General features: G+C 52.0%; 7 protein-coding genes across 7 annotated transcripts; 5 read left to right on the forward strand and 2 right to left on the reverse strand.

The window, feature by feature from the left end:
• Positions 1–1,925: 1,925 nt before the first annotated feature.
• Positions 1,926–2,989, forward strand: N7458_012492 (GILT family protein; the record flags this gene model as incomplete). The annotated part of the gene is made up of 2 exons (XM_056915873.1): positions 1,926–2,410; positions 2,467–2,989. The coding sequence occupies 2 exons, from the start codon at positions 1,926–1,928 to the stop codon at positions 2,987–2,989; spliced, it is 1,008 nt and encodes a 335-aa protein (XP_056760627.1).
• Positions 2,990–3,634: 645 nt separating this feature from the next.
• On the forward strand, positions 3,635–4,631 carry N7458_012493 (uncharacterized protein; the record flags this gene model as incomplete). The annotated part of the gene is made up of 2 exons (XM_056915874.1): positions 3,635–3,989; positions 4,051–4,631. 2 exons carry the CDS (start codon positions 3,635–3,637, stop codon positions 4,629–4,631), a joined length of 936 nt encoding a protein of 311 aa, XP_056760628.1.
• A 529-nt stretch (positions 4,632–5,160) lies between these two features.
• Positions 5,161–7,068, forward strand: N7458_012494 (uncharacterized protein; the record flags this gene model as incomplete). The annotated part of the gene is made up of 4 exons (XM_056915875.1): positions 5,161–5,536; positions 5,596–6,251; positions 6,307–6,374; positions 6,429–7,068. The coding sequence occupies 4 exons, from the start codon at positions 5,161–5,163 to the stop codon at positions 7,066–7,068; spliced, it is 1,740 nt and encodes a 579-aa protein (XP_056760629.1).
• Positions 7,069–7,670: 602 nt separating this feature from the next.
• On the reverse strand, positions 7,671–8,728 carry N7458_012495 (putative short chain dehydrogenase/oxidoreductase; the record flags this gene model as incomplete). Its single annotated transcript, XM_056915876.1, has 2 exons — positions 7,671–8,347; positions 8,410–8,728. 2 exons carry the CDS (start codon positions 8,726–8,728, stop codon positions 7,671–7,673), a joined length of 996 nt encoding a protein of 331 aa, XP_056760630.1.
• A 382-nt stretch (positions 8,729–9,110) lies between these two features.
• Positions 9,111–9,564, forward strand: N7458_012496 (uncharacterized protein; the record flags this gene model as incomplete). The annotated part of the gene is made up of 2 exons (XM_056915877.1): positions 9,111–9,404; positions 9,442–9,564. 2 exons carry the CDS (start codon positions 9,111–9,113, stop codon positions 9,562–9,564), a joined length of 417 nt encoding a protein of 138 aa, XP_056760631.1.
• A 1,542-nt stretch (positions 9,565–11,106) lies between these two features.
• N7458_012497 (uncharacterized protein) lies at positions 11,107–13,512 on the reverse strand (the record flags this gene model as incomplete). Its single annotated transcript, XM_056915878.1, has 1 exon — positions 11,107–13,512. The coding sequence occupies one exon, from the start codon at positions 13,510–13,512 to the stop codon at positions 11,107–11,109; it is 2,406 nt and encodes an 801-aa protein (XP_056760632.1).
• A 767-nt stretch (positions 13,513–14,279) lies between these two features.
• Positions 14,280–17,732, forward strand: ubaA (E1 ubiquitin-activating protein ubaA; the record flags this gene model as incomplete). Its single annotated transcript, XM_056915879.1, has 6 exons — positions 14,280–14,285; positions 14,353–14,441; positions 14,514–14,599; positions 14,692–16,222; positions 16,279–17,529; positions 17,594–17,732. The coding sequence occupies 6 exons, from the start codon at positions 14,280–14,282 to the stop codon at positions 17,730–17,732; spliced, it is 3,102 nt and encodes a 1,033-aa protein (XP_056760633.1).
• Between the last annotated feature and the right edge of the window lie 464 nt (positions 17,733–18,196).

Here is an 18,196-nt window from a genome sequence, read left to right on the forward strand (position 1 = left end):
GTTTGGGGCCAACGGACGCACGGCCGCGACTCAAAACCCCAAGCCATGCGACAGCCCAGGGTGTGTGGCGCCCCCCCCCCCCTGCGATCACGGTTTGGAAACGTGCCAAGTGATCATTTCTCCATCGCGCCATTCGCCCAGACCCGATATAGGAATGGGGTTCTCTCGTTCCTATTTCAGCCACTACGTTGTTCAACCCTGCCAGCGGCTGGATAAACGGGTGCTGATCATTGTGAAATGCTCGTCGTGAAGGCAATGATAGGCCTAGCCCTCGGGAATAACCGTGTTCGCCTCCAGTACGTGCAGTCACTGGCCAGAGCCCGCTGCCTTGCAACCCTGCTCATCCAATAATCCCCAAAGGGTCTCGATCGTTCGCTGGCGTCTCAGCCACCAATATGTCCGTACGCTTCCTACTGGAGCGGTCCAAACCCTCGCATGGGCAAACAGCCTGGGGGGCGATGGGGGAGGCTACCGGAGCGGATCACCTGCTCCCCGTCGTCATCATCAATCCGAGGAGGAGCTCCGTGCTCCGCACGAACAACCGTTGTGAGCCTCAACGGCAAGTATCCATGCTGAAAGCGCCAGGCAGGGTTCCTTTCGGGAGTTTCCACGAGGACCTGATTATTCTTTTGCGTTCCTTTGGTTCAAGGCGTTCCAGATACGAACTTTAGAAGCTTGGGCACCAGCGCCTCTTCTTGAGGGGGTCTCCGAGATCGGAGCCAAGATATGGTGTACTTGTACGGAGGACAGTATCCTAAACGGTGCTTTGAGAAATGGTCCGCAAAAAGTCTTACTGGCGGCTTAGCGTATCGGTTACGGAATGGTGTGACTGGTCGTGGTTTGGTGCCTGAAGGGCGCAAGATCATCTCGTTAATCCGGCCTTGCCATGCCTCTGGAGTATAGATGGGACAAGTCTTTGATTCCAAGTCGGTGGATTGGTCGAATTTGGTCACCGAGAGATTATCTGAATGGCTAGTGCGCACCTCCACAGAAGTTTCAGGCTTGCTCGAGCCAACCGACTCTCGTTCAAGATACGTATGCCTCGATCTCTCTTGAGGCTTTCGTGTCTATTGGGAAAGTTGTCGGCTGGGATATCCCCAAGAGGGACCTCCGGAGTGGCTTCCGTCTGATGCAAGTGCTGGGAGTTCAGAACACACGTCATAGGGCTCATGAGCTAACTAACTAGTTACTGGGTTGCCTGAGATAGCTGACAAGATCTGGCTACTTCTGGCGATAATAATAGTGGACCTGATTGTTCTCTACGGCCTACCAATTTAATTACTAAAAGGGCCGCGAGCGGGGAGCACCAAACGTTTAATAACCTAAGTATAACTAGTTAGTTACTAGCTATTTTAGTGACTATAGCCACCTTGCGCGCGTAAAATCAAGAGACTTCGGGTACCAAACAGGTTCCGTCCGAAGCTTGCGCCGAAGTAATGCCGGCCTTGACTCTCACGTGCTGTTGTTGGCTTCTTCCATGATCTTAGAATCAATGAAAATTGATGAACGATATGAACTATAAAACAACACTGTTCAATAGATGATCTCATGGACTGCAAGTCTCGAACTGTAAGGATCACGCTCAAGGACTGATTTAGCACTTCCATAAATCATTACATAGCCCTCCTTGATAGAGGCGGTCTTCTTCACAGTCCTGGCCTCCAGTAGGCATGTTCTATATGCTTCGAATTTTACAGTATATCTGTCCCCTAGCAGAAGGCCCTTGCAATCAGCTGGCTAGTTGCTAGAATAGGGTTGATTTGAGCATCAAGTATTCCCCAGATTGGCGCCCCAGGCATCAACACCTGACGTAATCAGGTCACAAGCCAAACCGCTAGGATCATCTCGTGCACCTGCCACACTTCCAGGGTCAAGACGGTTGATGTCGGCTTTGTCTGGCACTTCAATCTACAACGACTGCAATCATGGCGACGCTACCTCTTCACAAGGAAGATGTCTTTGAAGACTCAGAGAAGCCCCGGTGGGCAAACGCACATCCACGAGCAAGCCGAAACACCATGATATGGCGCTACTTTGTTGTCGTTAGCTTTCTGTTCGGTTACTACCTGCTCCTGAGACCGACCGAATCGCCATGTACATCGCTTAACTGTTCTACAAAATGCGATACTGCTGCTACGTGCGCTGCACGAGATGCTTCCATTGAAACTTCCACATCCCTACAGTCCGACCAGTCGCAAGACGAGAACATCGAACTGGAGCATTACGAACAACCTCCAGCGAGCCAGCGCCCTCTAGTTGTTTCTACAGAAGTCATCGAGAATCGAATTCCACTTGAAGCACATATCATGAGCAAATGCCCAGATGCCAAGGATTGTCTACAAAAGCTGGTGCTGCCAGCTATGGAGCAAATCAGCGATAAGGTCGACTTCAAGCTCTCCTTTATTGCTAGGTAAGCCTGCCGACACCATTGTCGCAGTACATTTCTAATATCTTCATCATGTCTAGAGTATCCGAAAAATCATCTGAAATCGAGTGTAAACATGGCCCTGGCGAATGCATTGGTGATATGCTCATCCTATGCGCTGCCAACCTGCCCTTCCCTCCAACGACGAATGAATCACTTTTGCCGCAATCCTACCCCCGTACACCCATTATCTGCTCATTGGGGTTCGCAAACTGCCTTATAAATGACTTCCAGTTTATTCCAGACCGCGAGTTTGTCCATGAGTGTGCGATGGAGCACGGTATCGATTTCGATGCCTTGAACAGATGTGCCAGCCAACAAGATGATAACCCTAGCGGTGGGGGCCAGGGAGATCCACCACTTAGTGGTGTTGTACTCCTGCGCGAATCTGCCCTTCGCAGCGAAGAACTCGGGGTTCGGACCAGCTGCACTGTGCGATTAGACGAATCGGTCTGGTGCATTCGTGATGATGGTGAATGGAGGGATTGTGTTGAGAACGGTGATGGTGCTAACCCCCAGACCCTTATTGCCCAAGTCAACAAGCTCTGGGAAGAGCGAAATTAAGGATTTTCCCGAATGCATTACTGTGATACCCCTATACTGTCGACAAGTTAATGATTTGCCCTGTTTTAATATAAGGCATACTCTCTTCTGCTTCTAGTGTTCCACCAATGTCGATTGATACGGCTCGATCCTTTTAACCTGCCGTATTGAAGAAGACATAAGATGTATACGATATTACGAAGGAGATACCCCAAAATTCGCTTAAGCTATCGAAATGTCCGGAATAGACTCATCATGATCACGGGCTTCTAGTCCATCTTCACGTGCGGGAACCATATTCACCTACCTTTTCACTAACAAGGCAGGCGCGAAGCTATACGCCTCGCCTGCCCATTTCGCCAGCAAGGCAGGCTTCAAGCTGGACGCGACTGGGGATGTTTTTTGGCCATCAGCCCATGCCTCATTTTTCTTCACCTCCCCGTCGTTCTCCGTCTTCTCTTCATCATCTCTCCTCCTTTCTCCCCATCACCCAACTCGAATTTTTCCGCGATTTTTCCCAGGCGCTCTCAACGAACCTCATCTCGACCTCAGCCAAGACGATATCCATTGATATCCGTTTGGTTGCGCTGTAGCTCGTTCAGATCGTCAGGTTTCGCACCGCTCATCTGAGACTTTCCTCACATTTCCACTCAAACCCTCACCACCATGGCCGACTCTCGTCCTGATGACGACCTGTACCACGCTTGGGCCGATTTCACCCAGCCAAGCAAGGTGCTTTCTGAGATCCTCGAAGATGAGGATAAATCCCGCACCTTGTACAATATGATCGAGCGTCAGTACAAGTTCATCTCCGAGCGCTCTGCCGATGATGAGCGTGGTGAGATGAGCGTCTTCGACAAGGTGCTCGTCTATATGTGGCAGCAGGAGCACCAGATCAACAATGTTGGCCTCCTTGAGTTCTACCTCGAGGAATATCTCATGGCCAAGATGGTGCACACCTACCCCGCCAAGAAGGCCCTCGTCTTTGCCCAGCTGCAGGCCGGCGAGCTTATTGATGCAGGTTAGACCCCCTACTACCTATGAGATAACTCTGATTTCCCGCGATTTCTAACGCCATCTAGCTTTCGTCAACCCTGACCACCTCGAGATGATCACCGAGGCGGCCGAGACCACCACCGGCGATGATGGCATCGCCCAGCAGGAGTTCGCCCTGGACAAACTCATCCGAGTTTACCAGGAAGCCAAAGCGGACTTCTACTTTGCCGACGCGGACAAGTCGGGCACTTCCAACAAGTGCAACGACAAGTTCACCAAGGTCCGCTTCCTCCGTGACACGGCCGAAAATCTCTGGCGTTACATGGAGGCGTTTGGTCATCAGTCTCACCCGCTGATGGCCGAGGTCCAGAAGATGGTGGACGTCAGCGCCCGGCACGCCGAGCATCTCGCCGGTGGTCGCAAGCGCATCTTCGAGCTCCCGGAAGATGAAGACACTCGCCCGGTTGGCCACCACCGGAAGCGAGCCCGCAACGAGCGCCAGGTCGACTCCTATCGACCCCGTCATGAAAGCCGTCACGACCGGCACGAGCGAGGCGATCGACATGACGACCGCGATGAACATTACGTCCGTGATGTTCGTGACCGCCGCGATGAGGACGACACTGACCGCCGAGATCGCCGCCGCCGCTCACGCCACTCCCACTAGAGTGCCGGGGCAGCGATTCTCAGGCGTGAGAAGGACACCTGGGCTTGACGACGCCAACGAGATGACGACCGGGGCGTTTTTTTTTTTTTTTGTGCTTTTTGTTTTTGTGTTTTTTGAGCGAGAAGAAGGACTACGGCAGATGGCGGTATTCTAGCGGGTGCCGTCATTTGTGCCCATGTTTCTTCATTCTCATGACTTATTGATAGGAATAGATGTAGCTTCATGAAGCTACCAAAATCAATCTATTCCTTACCGTTCCACAGTTTCGTATAGTTCATACTTTGTAGTTCGCGCGGATCGCCGCTTAACCCTATTGGTGGCCCCCACGTGTCCCTGGTTACCTAATCCAACAACAGGTCCGCCGATCAAGTCATCTGCAGAAAGTCGGTGGCCGCCGCATCTGCCGAAGAAGGGGCTTATATCCCCTCGAATGGAGAAGTTCGGTCTAAAAGAAGACAGATAGCAAGCAACAACAGCGACCGACGCGTCTCTTTGCGCCCCAGTGGCCGTGACTCTCGCCCCGAACAGCATGGCTGGTCTCCATCTGCCCCCGTCCACTGCGGGGAACGCTTCTTTCTCCGACTCCGGCTCGTCAAATACTCGTTTCACGCCTCCTTCCAATGGCTCCGAGGAGGAATATCCGACGTCAAAACCGGTGAACTCGCCGGTTGGAACTCTACGACTACAAACCAATTTCGAGAGAATGGACGCTGGCGGGTCTGTGTCCGATATCGAGGAAGACAATAGATATGATTCTGCAGAGGAGCTGGAGGGGAAGAATCGCAGGGTGCAGTCGAGGCCGAAATTTACACCGGAGGAGGAAAAGGAGGTGGTGAAGGTCTTTGACAGGAGGCTGGTTCCGTTCTTGGCGCTTCTCTACTTGCTTGCATTCCTGGACCGTTCGAGTAAGTAGAATTGGGCGCATGGATTTGATTGGGTTGGTTATTCTGACACTCGAGTGCAGATATAGGGAATGCCAAGATTGCAGGGCTGCAGGATGACCTTCGGCTCTCGTCTGACCAATACGAGTGGCTACTTACCGCGTTTTATATCACATACATCCTATTCGAATGGATGACCTTGATGTACCGCCTCGTACCGCCGCATATCTACATTTCTCTGTGCGTGTTTGGCTGGGGTTTGGTGGCCTCATTCCAATCTCTAGCGACCTCATTTGAAGGTCTCGTCATTTTGCGTGCATTGCTTGGTATTACGGAAGCAGCATTTGGCCCGGGTGTCCCATTCTATCTGTCGCTATTCTACCAGCGCGATGAACTTGCTTTCAGAAATGGACTCTTCATCTCAGCCGCACCATTGGCAACGTCCTTTGCTAGCAGCTTGGCCTGGTTCATCGTCAAGGTCAGCAGTGATGGTCCTATTTCGCCATGGCGTGCTCTGTTCCTTGTCGAAGGGTTTCCAAGCGTGATCGTTGCGGTTTTTGCCTGGGTTCTCATTCCAGATTCACCTGGCCGTGCTCGCTTCCTGACTCGCCGGCAGAGAGTGGTGGCTCGACTTCGCATGGAGCATGGTCAGACTGACTACCAGCAGTCCTCCTCGAAAAGCTTCAATTGGAGGGAGATTGCGAAGACAGCTGCTGATCCCAAGGCATATATGGCAGCTGTAAGTCAACTTCTTATAGCAAGTTTACGAGGATACTCTTCTAATTTATCTGCAGCTTATGTTCTTCAGCTGCAATGTCGCCTTTAGCTCAATGCCCGTGTTTCTGCCGACTATCATCAAAGAGTGCGTTATACCAATTTCAAATTCCAACTCTACCTAGTGCTAACATCTCAATAGTATGGGTTACTCTTCTCTTAACGCCCAGGCTCTCTCCGCACCGCCATATCTAGTCGCCTTCCTCGTGGTCCTAGCCACAGCATGGGCCTCGGACCGCAGCCGCAGCCGAAGCCCCTACCTCATAGCCCACGCGCTCATTTCTTCAGTCGCATACTTCGCCATTGCAGCAACAGGATACTTCCATGCGCACCTCTCCACAGAGTTGCACACCTTCATCCGATACATCTGCGTCTACCCAGCCATCGCTGGTTTCTTCTCCGCTATCACGCTGATCATCACCTGGTCGATGGACAACCGTGTGGAAAAGGAAGGCAAGGGTGCCAGCATCGCCATTTTGAACATCATTGGGCAATGTGGCCCTCTCCTAGGCACGAGATTGTATCCCGAGTCCGACGGGCCGTGGTATATCCGCGGCATGGCAACGTGCTCCTTCTTCATGGTGCTCGTTGCAATTCTGGCACTTGGCCTGCGGGTTCTCCTACAACGAGCCAACCGAAGAATCGCCGACACCACGTACCAGGATGTCAATCCGGCAGGGCCTGCTCATTCTGGAGAGGAGCGAGATGAGCTCATAGGTGGTGGGCGTAGGGATGATTTGGAGCATCATACCGGCGATCGCCGGCTTGTCTATATTATTTAAGAGGTGTATCTGATTGGATGACTGCCAATTCGGGGTGCATATTCGGGTTTTAAGCGATTTTCGATTTTGACTGCCATATTATACAGCCGTTCATAGCGATATCTACATTGTATGAAAAGAATTCTGATGCAATCTGCGACTCATACAGATTATCTCAATAGCCAGGCTGAAGCTTAAGAAGTAATTGAGTGGAAGGTTCGAAGTAATTATGAAATGTCGTGATTCCTCTTTATTATTCGTCAAGTTAGGTAACAAATGAAAGAAGGACGAGAAAAGTGCAATATCACGAATGCCAAATTTTGAGATTACCATTATTAGCGGCCTGGGTCACATAACCTCCTTCAAGTCTGGGCTAAATCGCCCGAAGCCGAGGTGCATGCTGCAAGCCTTTGTAAAGAACCTGAACTGTGCAGCGAGCTTCGAGGTTCGCGGTAAACCGATGCTAAGTATGTACAGAGATGGGAACCCTGTCCGGTTTGCGAGAGGCTCTCTCTGGGTCATCGAATTGTTTTGTGTATTCCATGCCCTCCATGACGCCGCGTCTCACTCGACTTGAGAACGTGTATGCAAAAAGAACATTATCCTCATCCTCAAGATATCACTCACCACGCCGTGTGGCCACCATCAATAATGAGAGTGCTACCAGTCATAAAGCTACTAGCATCCGAGAGACAGAACAGGGCAGAGCCACGGAACTCCTCAGGCGTAGCCAAACGACCAAGCATATTCTCCGCTTCCCAAGTAGCCCGTGCCGCCGGGTTCTGCTGGAAAACATCCTCGACCATGGGAGTAATGATATGCCCCGGGCAAAGACTGTTCACACGGATGCCGTGACGACCCCACTCCATAGCCAGCGAGCGGGCGAGCTGGATAACAGCAGCCTTGGAGGAATTGTAAACAGGTGAGGTCATGCCCTTATTAGCGATGAGGCCGCTCATAGATGCAACGAGCAGGATGGAACCTTTTTGTTGGTAATTGAACATTTGGCGGGCGGCGGCGGTGGCAGAGTTGAACACGCCGTTGTAGTTGATGCTCATCACGTCGTCCAGTGCTTGTTGGGAGTGCTCGAGTGCGGACTGTAGGTGGTTGATGCCCGCGGCAGCGATGAGACCATCCAGACGCTGCTCATGAGCAGCGATTTTCGCGAACGTGTTGTTGACTTCTGTGTTGTTGCGGACGTCAATTTTGATGTACTCCAGACTACCGCCATAGTCCTGGGCCCTGTCTTTGGCCTTGAGGAAGTCGGGGTGAGGTGTCTCGAGGCGGTCCATGGCGTAGACTGCAATTCCTGTTAGTATCCGGGTCCAGTTTGGATAACAGAATGGAGCAATTGATTCATACCTTTTGCTCCAGCCTCGATCAGGGCTTCACCCATCGACAGGCCCAATCCCCGACCACCACCGGTGATAACGTAAACACGACCCTCCATGTCGAACTCGCGGAATCGGTTGGCATTGCGCAATTGCTTCTTTGATGGAAGCTTGGACTGGATGTGATCGGGGTTGTGGGAGATGTTCTGGATGTCGCGCGGGTTGAAGGCGCTCTTGGTGCTAGAGTAGAGTCTTGTCGAAGAAGAGGCAAGTACCTTAGGGGCTGTAATCGCTGCACTTGCGAATCGAGCGCGGGCGGAGGTGAATACTCGAGAGGTACCGAGAGACATGTTGTGTGGAAAAAAATTAAGAGGGATATAGGGATATCTTTGTACAAAGAATTAAGTAAGGCCCAAGGGCTGGTGGTAAGGTTGCCGGAAGTTTGTATAGAACGGGGCACAATGTAAGGCAACTGAATACCACAAACTATACAATTGATAAAACCCGATCTGGGAAGATATCGTGTAGAATCATCTTACGTTGTTCACAGGGAAGTGGGTTTATATGTCCAAAACGGTCCGGCACGGTACTACCAGGCAGAGTCTACCGAAAGCGCAATCTTCCAAGGGCTTGTGAGCTGCCGACAGAAATTTTGAAAAATGAAATTGATAGAGAAAAAAATATGAATGTTGCGCGTGACCCCTCGGGTGGGTTGACCAGGCTGCTTTCACCATGGGTCAAGATCCAGACAAATCGACGGGAGCATCCACGGGTTTAGGAGCTTGCCACATCAGCTCCAAGCTACACGATGGGACGGGGAGACGTGCCGATAGAACCCCAGCCAAGACTATGAGACAGCAAGTATGGAACTACGGGGCTGCGGTGGGACATGGAACTAAGGAACTATGGGGTTGCGGTGGAACAAATCCAGCCGCGCAGAGAGCGGATGCTGTACGCACTCCTCTTCTCCAAACCACGCACGACCCAACAGTCGACATCTTGACCTTTGCTGGATTGTCGAAGACGGTAATTCTTCGAAGACTTCGATGGAATGGCTCACCAGGGCGGGCCCATCGAGGTATGCATGGCCGATCTTCAGCGGTTTGTCCAAGACTCAGACTCCTTTGCTCACACTGGTTATCGAGGGGCCGAGCATGGGGCCGAGCCCTGGGCGCCGGGATTTTAGCCGTAGGGCGGGTTCGACTGGCGGGCTCGATGGCTTTCGATGCTTTTGATCATGTATAGGATCTAGAGCCCGGCCAACTAGACCTTCGGGATGTCGGGGTATCAAGATATCAGGAATTTTTGTCCCTGTTCCTTGACAACTAGATGCTACTATGACTTCCAGTTTGAATCACAGCTGAATTTGCTTCGAGCTTGTTATGATGGGCAGGGTAACCACCAAAGAGGACCTTCGGCATCTCCATGAATAGGTTAGGAAGGGCTCTGGGACTCCATCGCGGATTGGCATGGAGCGAATCTGATCCACAGACCCTGGCAGCTGCAGTGGCATCGTCGGTTCCACCGGTGAAAGAGGCAAGTACCAGAAGGATTGTACATACAGTACTATCAAAGCAGGTCAGTTGACTCTTTTTCTCTGCGGGATGGGCTCCACAATACAGTGGCCAGATGGTCTCCTGGATATTTTTAGGTGGGGGGAACAGTGGCTGAACCAATGTAGATGTCGTGGATAAGCATACAGAAAGTTCCACTGGAAACAGGAGAATCAGTGGTCCAGCACTTTCAAGATGGACAGAGTGGAGAGACGGAGAGAGGTGAAAACCAACCCCTGCAGTGTATTCCCGGGATGTCCGGAATAGGCAATCCTGGGCTGACCCGGGTTTACACCGCCAAGAAGCGGAATTGCTCATGAAAGAAGATAGACGAGGGATAGAAAAATGCTCCTGTTGAGGCTCGTTCAATTGCTTGGGAAAACAGGCATTTCTTTGTGTACAAATCACCAATCCCGAATCAGTAGATTGAAAGTAAAAGAGTCGTATACGCAATCCATGATGATTAGTAGTTCCCCAGAGTCACGATAAGCTTCCGCCACTGCCCGAACCACCAGAACTTAAGCGCATCAGGCATCGGACCCGCAAATGCCACATCCCTATTACACATTTAACATTCAATATCAAAATGTAGCTTAATAGCCCAGGAGCTCCTTTTTGAGTTGGGGTACTTTTGAATTTCATGACAGTTGCTGGGCCTTGAAACATCTAACAGGGATCGTCAAAAAAGGGCGAACATTGAGGACGATCTCGAACGCCCTGCCAGATTGCGTGCCTTGTCAGCTGGACATTTCGTACAGCTATGTGACCAGTAGACACATATTGAATGCATAGTCGATCATCAGGGCTTTTGTGATAAGAAAAACTCCTATTGCCAAATGCAAGAACATGCGGTCCCTCCATCTAGGTCCGTCGTATAGTTTTACTGTGTAGATCTGTCCCGAGAGACATACCCCACGACCGAAGGCTCCCAGGATGATTGAAAGAACGGATGAATGGTTCTCGAAAGTACATATGATCCCTTTCCCTATATTGCGTCCGCGGATGCATCAAAAGTCAATTGCCCCAGACTCCCTGGCTGATAATTCTTCTTTTCAGCTGTAACGCCGAATTTGCCAAATTCCCCGAGAAAAGCAGATAGTATTTCCCATGCTCAATAATCATAAGAATCGTAAGAATGTCACATATACGAAGACCAATGGCAGATTTCCCGGTCTCTACCCCATACGCCCAAACTCCAGGTTTGCCGGACCAGGCGCCATCGAGGCACCCCGGAGACTCCCAAAGTCGAGATTCATCAACAGTCGGTCCACACCCGCCGGTTGGCGCGGTACATAGTGGCGGAATCCGGGGCCTGTGCTACCCTCTGCACGGGCTCCCGGCCAGGCCTGGCCCATGCCGAGCTGCGCGGTTGGGCCTAGGCCATCGCCCGACCGGTGGTCATCAATATCACGGAGGCTCTCAACGAGGTCTCTCATGCCAGCATCCACGTCGTCACGCGTACTGCGCAGGTCTTGCCAGACTTCGCGCTCTTCTTGCGCGTAATCGACCAGGGCATCGACGACACCCTCGTCCGTCTCTAGGTCCATGTTGCGCTGGATCGTTTCGAGGCGAATCACCAGGGCCACGAAATGGTCCACGCTGGTGAGAAGGGTACGAAGGATACTGGTAAACGATGTATTGGTGAGAAACAGAGATTGGACTAGAGTGGAAAGATGGCGTCGGTGGGCAACGGTTAATGCTTCAGGGTCGTGCCGACCCATAGAGGGAGGGCCAGCGTTGGAGCCGGGTCGACTAGAGACGCGGTCGGGAGAGGCAGCACGGGATTGGCGCTGTTGTTTTGAAGAGGATGCTGTCCCTGGCCGAGAGCCTGGCGCTGAGGTTGTTGAGAGAGATGGTCCTTCAATCCACTCCCGCAGATGCTGCCAGGACTCGTGAACTACCTCCCCCTGGAAGAAGCTGCCAATCTCGGAAAGCACAAACAAACAGGCACTCGCAGTGGCCCAGATCGGACGCATTTGTCGAATGCGGGTATTGTCCCTCTTACGGCCTTCTTTCAACTTATTCTGGCCAAATGCACTGTTACTCCGGGGCGGTCCCCATGGCGAAGGGTGATTCCTCCGAAGGGACGTTCTTTTCCATAGATCGCCAAGACGTATTTGAGCACGCCGGATGCCCAGCAGATAAGAGTGGATCTTGGAGTAGATGATAATATCGGAACTTGACAGGAAGAGGTCCAGGGGTGCGCGGACCTGAGCGGTCAGGCATGTGGGTGTAGGAAACAGAATGTCTTCAAAGGAGACTTTCGAGATCTCCGGAATCGCAGTCGAGCTTTGCGACGGGGTCATCGGACGGCTGGATTTATTGTCACTGATTGACAAGCGAAGGAGCTCCCGCGCAAGCTCTAGCTCCTCATCCGCCGGATCTTCTTCCTTTTGTAGGGAGAACAGCTCAGCCCATGCCTGGGCCAGGGCCGTCATCACATCGCCTTCCTTGATCAAGAGTCCCGCAAGGCCTCTGGACTGAGCCCGAGCGAAGGCTCCCCGGCGTCTATTCTCCTCAATGCGGGAGTCCGCATGGGAGACTAGGGCCACGGCAAATTCGCCTCGCCCCAAAAGAAGGAAATCGTGAAGCAGAGTAAGCATTTCCAGGATACGAGGAAGAGGCAAGAGCTTGGATAGTGTTGACTGTGATAATGACAGGCGAATCCAGTCCACAGCTGTAGAAAGCTGCGTGGATGAGATTGGCGACTTTAACCCGCCAAGGTGTTCAATGTGTTCCTGGTAAAGAGTCACTGGGGCGGTGGATATCCCTCCCGAGGTCTTCTTCTTTGCACGGACATGATTGAGTGATTTCCCAATGAAGAGAATCGACCCTGCTGTTTGTGCAGATACGAAATTTGGAAGCAATTCCATGTGCATGCTGAATTGAGTGTCGTCGTCTTCAGGGTTCGAGTCCTCCTGAATGAAAAAGTCTTCCTTTCCATACATGGGCAAATTTCCATAAAGAATCCACATGGATAACTGCTTCATCCATGCCGTCTCCGCCGCAGTCACTAGCTGTACGGCCATTTCTTTGATATCCAGATAACCCGTTTGGGACTCGGCGCGTAGGTGATTGATAAGGGCTGCCCCGCTACAGCCATATCGAGGATCATGGATTCTACTCTCGGGTTGTATGAATTGGACAACCTCCCATAGCCACTCCATGCGTCGTGTCCAAGGTGCAAATTCACCCACGACGGTGGATAACGGAACAATGCCGTACCCACCAACATACCCGCTGTCTTCGGCAAGAATTGCTTTCTCGACCTCGAGGATCTTCTTTTGAAAACTGCCCAAATGGTTTGTGACTATAGCGGTGGACACCGAGCGACAGATCACGGACCGATGCGCAGACAATATCTGAGAGGTATGCGCGCGGAGTTGCGCGTGCAGTTGACTTAGGTGGGCAATAGACCGGAGGAGGGCTTTCTCCGGAGGCGCGAGAAGGGATATATCATCTTGAGCGAGCGCATCTTTCCCTTGTGAAGGGCTGAAGAGGGGGACGGCTGGCCGGAGAGCGAGAGGAGGATCTCGTGGAGCATCTTGCCTTGGGCGCGCTGTGGCGATCAAGGAGATCATTGTTAGCTTCAAAGTTCGCACAAGGGAGCCCGGTAACTTGTCTGTTCTACCTAGCGAGTTTAATGCTGTCCTTTTCCGGGTTCTGCCTATGCCGGTATAGTAAGCCACGCCCTAGAAGCTCGAATCGACACATGTACGAGGCGGGCGGGCTCTGTGCTTGGGCGCGGAAGAGAAGATGATGCAATTAGGTGCGTTGGTCAAGAGAAGAGTCGCCGTATGAGACTGGATCTTTCAGCAAGCCCAGATCACGGCCAAGGCCATCTCCAATTTCACAAGAACAGCCCGATCAAGTTGCAAAGCATCGAATTGCAACCAACCAGAGCTCGAGTCGACTGAACATCTGCAAATGTCTCCGACCGCGGGGTGTTGGACGCGCTGATTAGTCATCCGCAGCTTGTCCCTCTTACGTCGATGCACCGTCCCGCTCTCGCTCTCAACAGCTGTTTCTTCTCCCTTGCCTCTCTTCTTTCTGCAATCAATCCGCCTCTCTTTGTTATTGTACAGCTCTGCGTCCTGCCTACCTCTCCTATACCTGCGCTACTTACTTCAACTCCTGCCCCTGCCCTGTCTGGTCAAAGATAGGTACCTGGTACGCTTCGAGTTGCAACTTGTTTTATCCGCACTAGTCGAGGGTCTTGCTCCCTGGGCAAGACTTTCACCTCCTGATTTTCACCATTCCTTCCGATCTTGCTGTTCGTGAATCGGCTAAGCCGGGAAAGCGCAGAGCGTCTGAAGACGACACCGCCGCTCGGCCTCAAAAGAAGACCATGACGGTATGGCACCATCCCGCTGGGCTGGAGATCCAAGTACTGCATGTCCACTAACTTAGCCCACTATCAGGACGTTACGATGCAGGTCGAGAACCCCCAAGAGACCGTGGAGATGATCAAGCATGGCGAGATCGATGAGTCTCTGTACAGTCGGCAACTGTAAGACTACCAATACCGTGCTCTTTCCTGGCTACCTGTGGTGAGACACCGTATCTAACCGCTTCTTCCAAGGTATGTGCTTGGCCACGAAGCCATGAAGCGCATGGGCTTGTCGAATGTCCTCGTTGTTGGGCTCAAGGGTTTGGGCGTGGAAATTGGTAAGCAATAACGACAGGTCACGCTATACTTGGGTAAAATGAGTGGCAACCCCGCGGCCATCTGATTAACACTTCTCTTCTCACTTTTACAGCCAAGAACATTGCCCTCGCTGGCGTCAAATCCCTTACTCTTTACGATCCTGCCCCCGTTGCTATCGCAGACCTCTCCTCCCAGTTCTTCCTTCAGCCTCAAGATGTCGGCAAGCCCCGCGCTGAAGTCACGGCCCCACGAGTCGCCGAGCTCAACTCCTATGTCCCAGTGACGATCCATGAGGGCAACAATCTTGCTGGAGACTTGGAACAGTTAAAGCGCTACCAAGCAGTGGTCTTGACCCAGACCCCTCTGAAGGAGCAGCTGGCGATTGCCGACTTCTGTCACAAGAACGGTATCTATATCACGATTACGGATACATTTGGTTTGTTCGGTTATATCTTCAATGACTTTGGTAAAAACTTCACCGTTGGTGATCCTACTGGGGAGGAACCCGTCGGTGGTATCATTGCCGATATCGATGAGGATGGTCTGGTATCTGCCTTGGACGAGACTCGGCACGGACTGGAGGATGGCGACTTTGTGACTTTCACCGAGATTAAGGGTATGGACGGCCTGAACAACAGCGCTCCTCGCAAGGTCATCGTTAAGGGCCCATATACCTTCAGCATTGGTGATGTCTCCGGTCTCGGCTCTTACCAGGGTGGCGGTCTCTTCGCTCAAGTGAAGATGCCCAAGTTCGTTGATTTCCAACCCTTGTCAGAACAGATCAAGAAGCCAGAAATTCTGCTCTCGGATTTCGCCAAGTTCGACCGACCGCAACAGCTCCACATTGGTATCCAGGCTCTCCACAAATTTGCGGAGACCCACGACCGTCAGTTCCCCCGCCCACATAACGACAGCGATGCTCAGGAGGTTCTGAAGATCGCCAATGAACTTGCGGCAGCTGGAGAGGAGAAGGTCGAGCTGGATGAGAAGATTATCAAGGAGCTGAGTTACCAGGCTCGTGGTGATCTAAACCCCTTGGCCGCTTTCTTCGGAGGCATCGCCGCTCAAGAAGTCCTCAAGGCTGTCTCTGGAAAGTTCAACCCTGTGCACCAGTGGATGTACTTTGATTCTTTGGAGTCTCTGCCGAGTTCGACCACCCGTTCTGAGGAGAACTGCAAGCCTACCGGTTCCCGCTATGATGGCCAGATCGCGGTCTTCGGTAAGGAGTACCAGGAGAAGCTCTCCAATGTCACTCAGTTCCTGGTCGGCGCGGGTGCCATTGGTTGTGAGACCCTGAAGAATTGGGCCATGATGGGCCTGGGTACTGGCCCCAAGGGCAAGATCTTTGTGACGGATATGGATCAGATTGAGAAGAGCAACCTGAACCGGCAGTTCCTCTTCCGCCCCAAGGACGTTGGTCGTCTCAAGAGCGAGTGTGCCTCTGCTGCGGTACAAGCTATGAACCCCGACTTGAATGATAAGATTGTGACTCTCCGTGACCGTGTCGGTGCGGATACTGAGCACATCTTCAACGAGGAGTTCTGGAGTGGTCTTGACGGCGTGACCAACGCGCTGGACAACGTTGATGCCCGTACATATGTGGATCGCCGTTGCGTCTTCTTCCGCAAGCCGCTTCTTGAGAGGTAAACCATCTTATTCCCACGATCTTCAATGAAATACTTGCTAACTTTATATCTAGTGGTACTCTTGGCACAAAGGGCAACACTCAGGTGATCCTGCCATTCATCACCGAGTCTTACTCTAGCTCACAGGACCCTCCTGAGAAGTCGTTCCCCATGTGTACGCTGAAGAGTTTCCCCAATCGTATTGAACACACCATTGCGTGGGCTCGCGACCTCTTCCAGACTTACTTTGTTGGCCCTCCCGAGTCGGTCAACATGTATCTCTCGCAAGCCGACTACATTGATCAGACTCTCAAGCAGGCGGGCAATGAGAAGCAGACTCTGGAGCACCTCCGTGACTTCCTGGTCACTGAAAAACCTCTGACCTTCGATGACTGCATTGTCTGGGCCCGCCAGCAGTTTGAGGCTCAGTACAACAATGCTATCCAGCAACTCCTTTACAACTTCCCCAAGGACTCCAAGACATCTACTGGCCAGCCTTTCTGGTCTGGTCCCAAGCGGGCACCTACTCCTTTGAAGTTTGACAGCTCCAACCCCACTCACATTGGCTTCGTGATTGCTGGTGCCAACCTCCACGCCTTCAACTATGGTATCAAGAACCCCGGTGCCGACAACGAGTACTACTGTAAGGTGGTGGACGACATGATTATTCCCGAGTTCACACCTAGCTCGAACGTGAAGATCCAGGCCGACGACAACGAGCCCGATCCCAACGCCCAGCCTTCCGGAGCTAGCAACGATAACGAAGAGATCCAGAAACTCGTTGCTCTTCTCCCATCGCCCAAGTCCCTGGCTGGCTTCCGTCTGCAGCCTGTTGAGTTTGAGAAGGACGATGACACCAACCACCATATCGACTTCATTACCGCGGCCAGCAACTTGCGTGCTGATAACTACGAGATCCCCCAAGCGGACCGCCACAAGACCAAGTTCATTGCTGGAAAGATCATCCCCGCCATTGCTACCGCCACAGCTCTGGTAACAGGTCTCGTTGCCTTGGAGCTGTTCAAGGTTGTTGATGGCAAGGACGATATTGAGCAGTACAAGAACGGCTTCATTAATCTTGCACTGCCATTCTTCGGGTTCAGTGAGCCTATCGCTAGTCCCAAGGGCAAGTATCAAGGCAAGCAGGGCGAGGTCACCATCGATAGCCTGTGGGATCGCTTTGAGCTGGACGATATTCCTCTTCAAGCCTTCTTGGACCACTTTGCCGACCGGGGCCTGGATATCACCATGGTCAGCTCTGGCGTCAGTTTGCTGTATGCCAGCTTCTACCCTCCGTCCAAGGTCAAGGACCGCCTTCCTCTGCCGTAAGTCTTATCATTTCTATGCATTCTGCACAAATATGCCCGACAGTATACTAATTCCGCACAGGATGAGCAAGCTTGTCGAGCACGTCAGCAAGAAGCCCGTGCCTGAGCACCAGAAGAATATCATTTTTGAGGTGACGGCCGAGGACCAGACCGAGGAAGATGTGGAGATCCCGTACGTCATGGTGAAGATGAGCAAATAGATAGATGGCTCGTCTGGACTCCTCCATTAAAACAGAACTTTATGGTGGTGGCAGTCTCTTCGGGGGTGGGAAAGAAGCAGTACATTCATGATTACCAACGACCAGCTCCATGCGATGCTAGATTTCCAGTCTTGAAATTCCAATTGCTTTCTTTGGCTCGCGCCTAATCAGGTTACCAATTTCTATGATGTACTGGCTGAAGTAAATCTTTGTAACAGCTGCCACACCCTTGATTACTAGAAGTACCCTAGTTACAGTACCTTGGTAGTTCTAGTTAACGAACTGCAGTAGCCTAGTTAACTGATGCCTGAGTAAATGCTTTGTCAAAGCTGACAGTCTGGAGGCCCCACTTTCGATTTAAGAAGATGAGTAAGCACTTCGTCATGGAGCCCGGATCGCCGTCAACCCCCCCAGTTGGAAAGCTCGCGATCTTCTCATTTTCTTTCCAATCTCTTTCTAAGCTT

Source organism: Penicillium daleae, assembly GCF_028827525.1.
Source record: "Penicillium daleae strain IBT 16125 chromosome Unknown utg000009l_segment0_segment0, whole genome shotgun sequence".
NCBI lineage: Eukaryota > Fungi > Ascomycota > Eurotiomycetes > Eurotiales > Aspergillaceae > Penicillium > Penicillium daleae.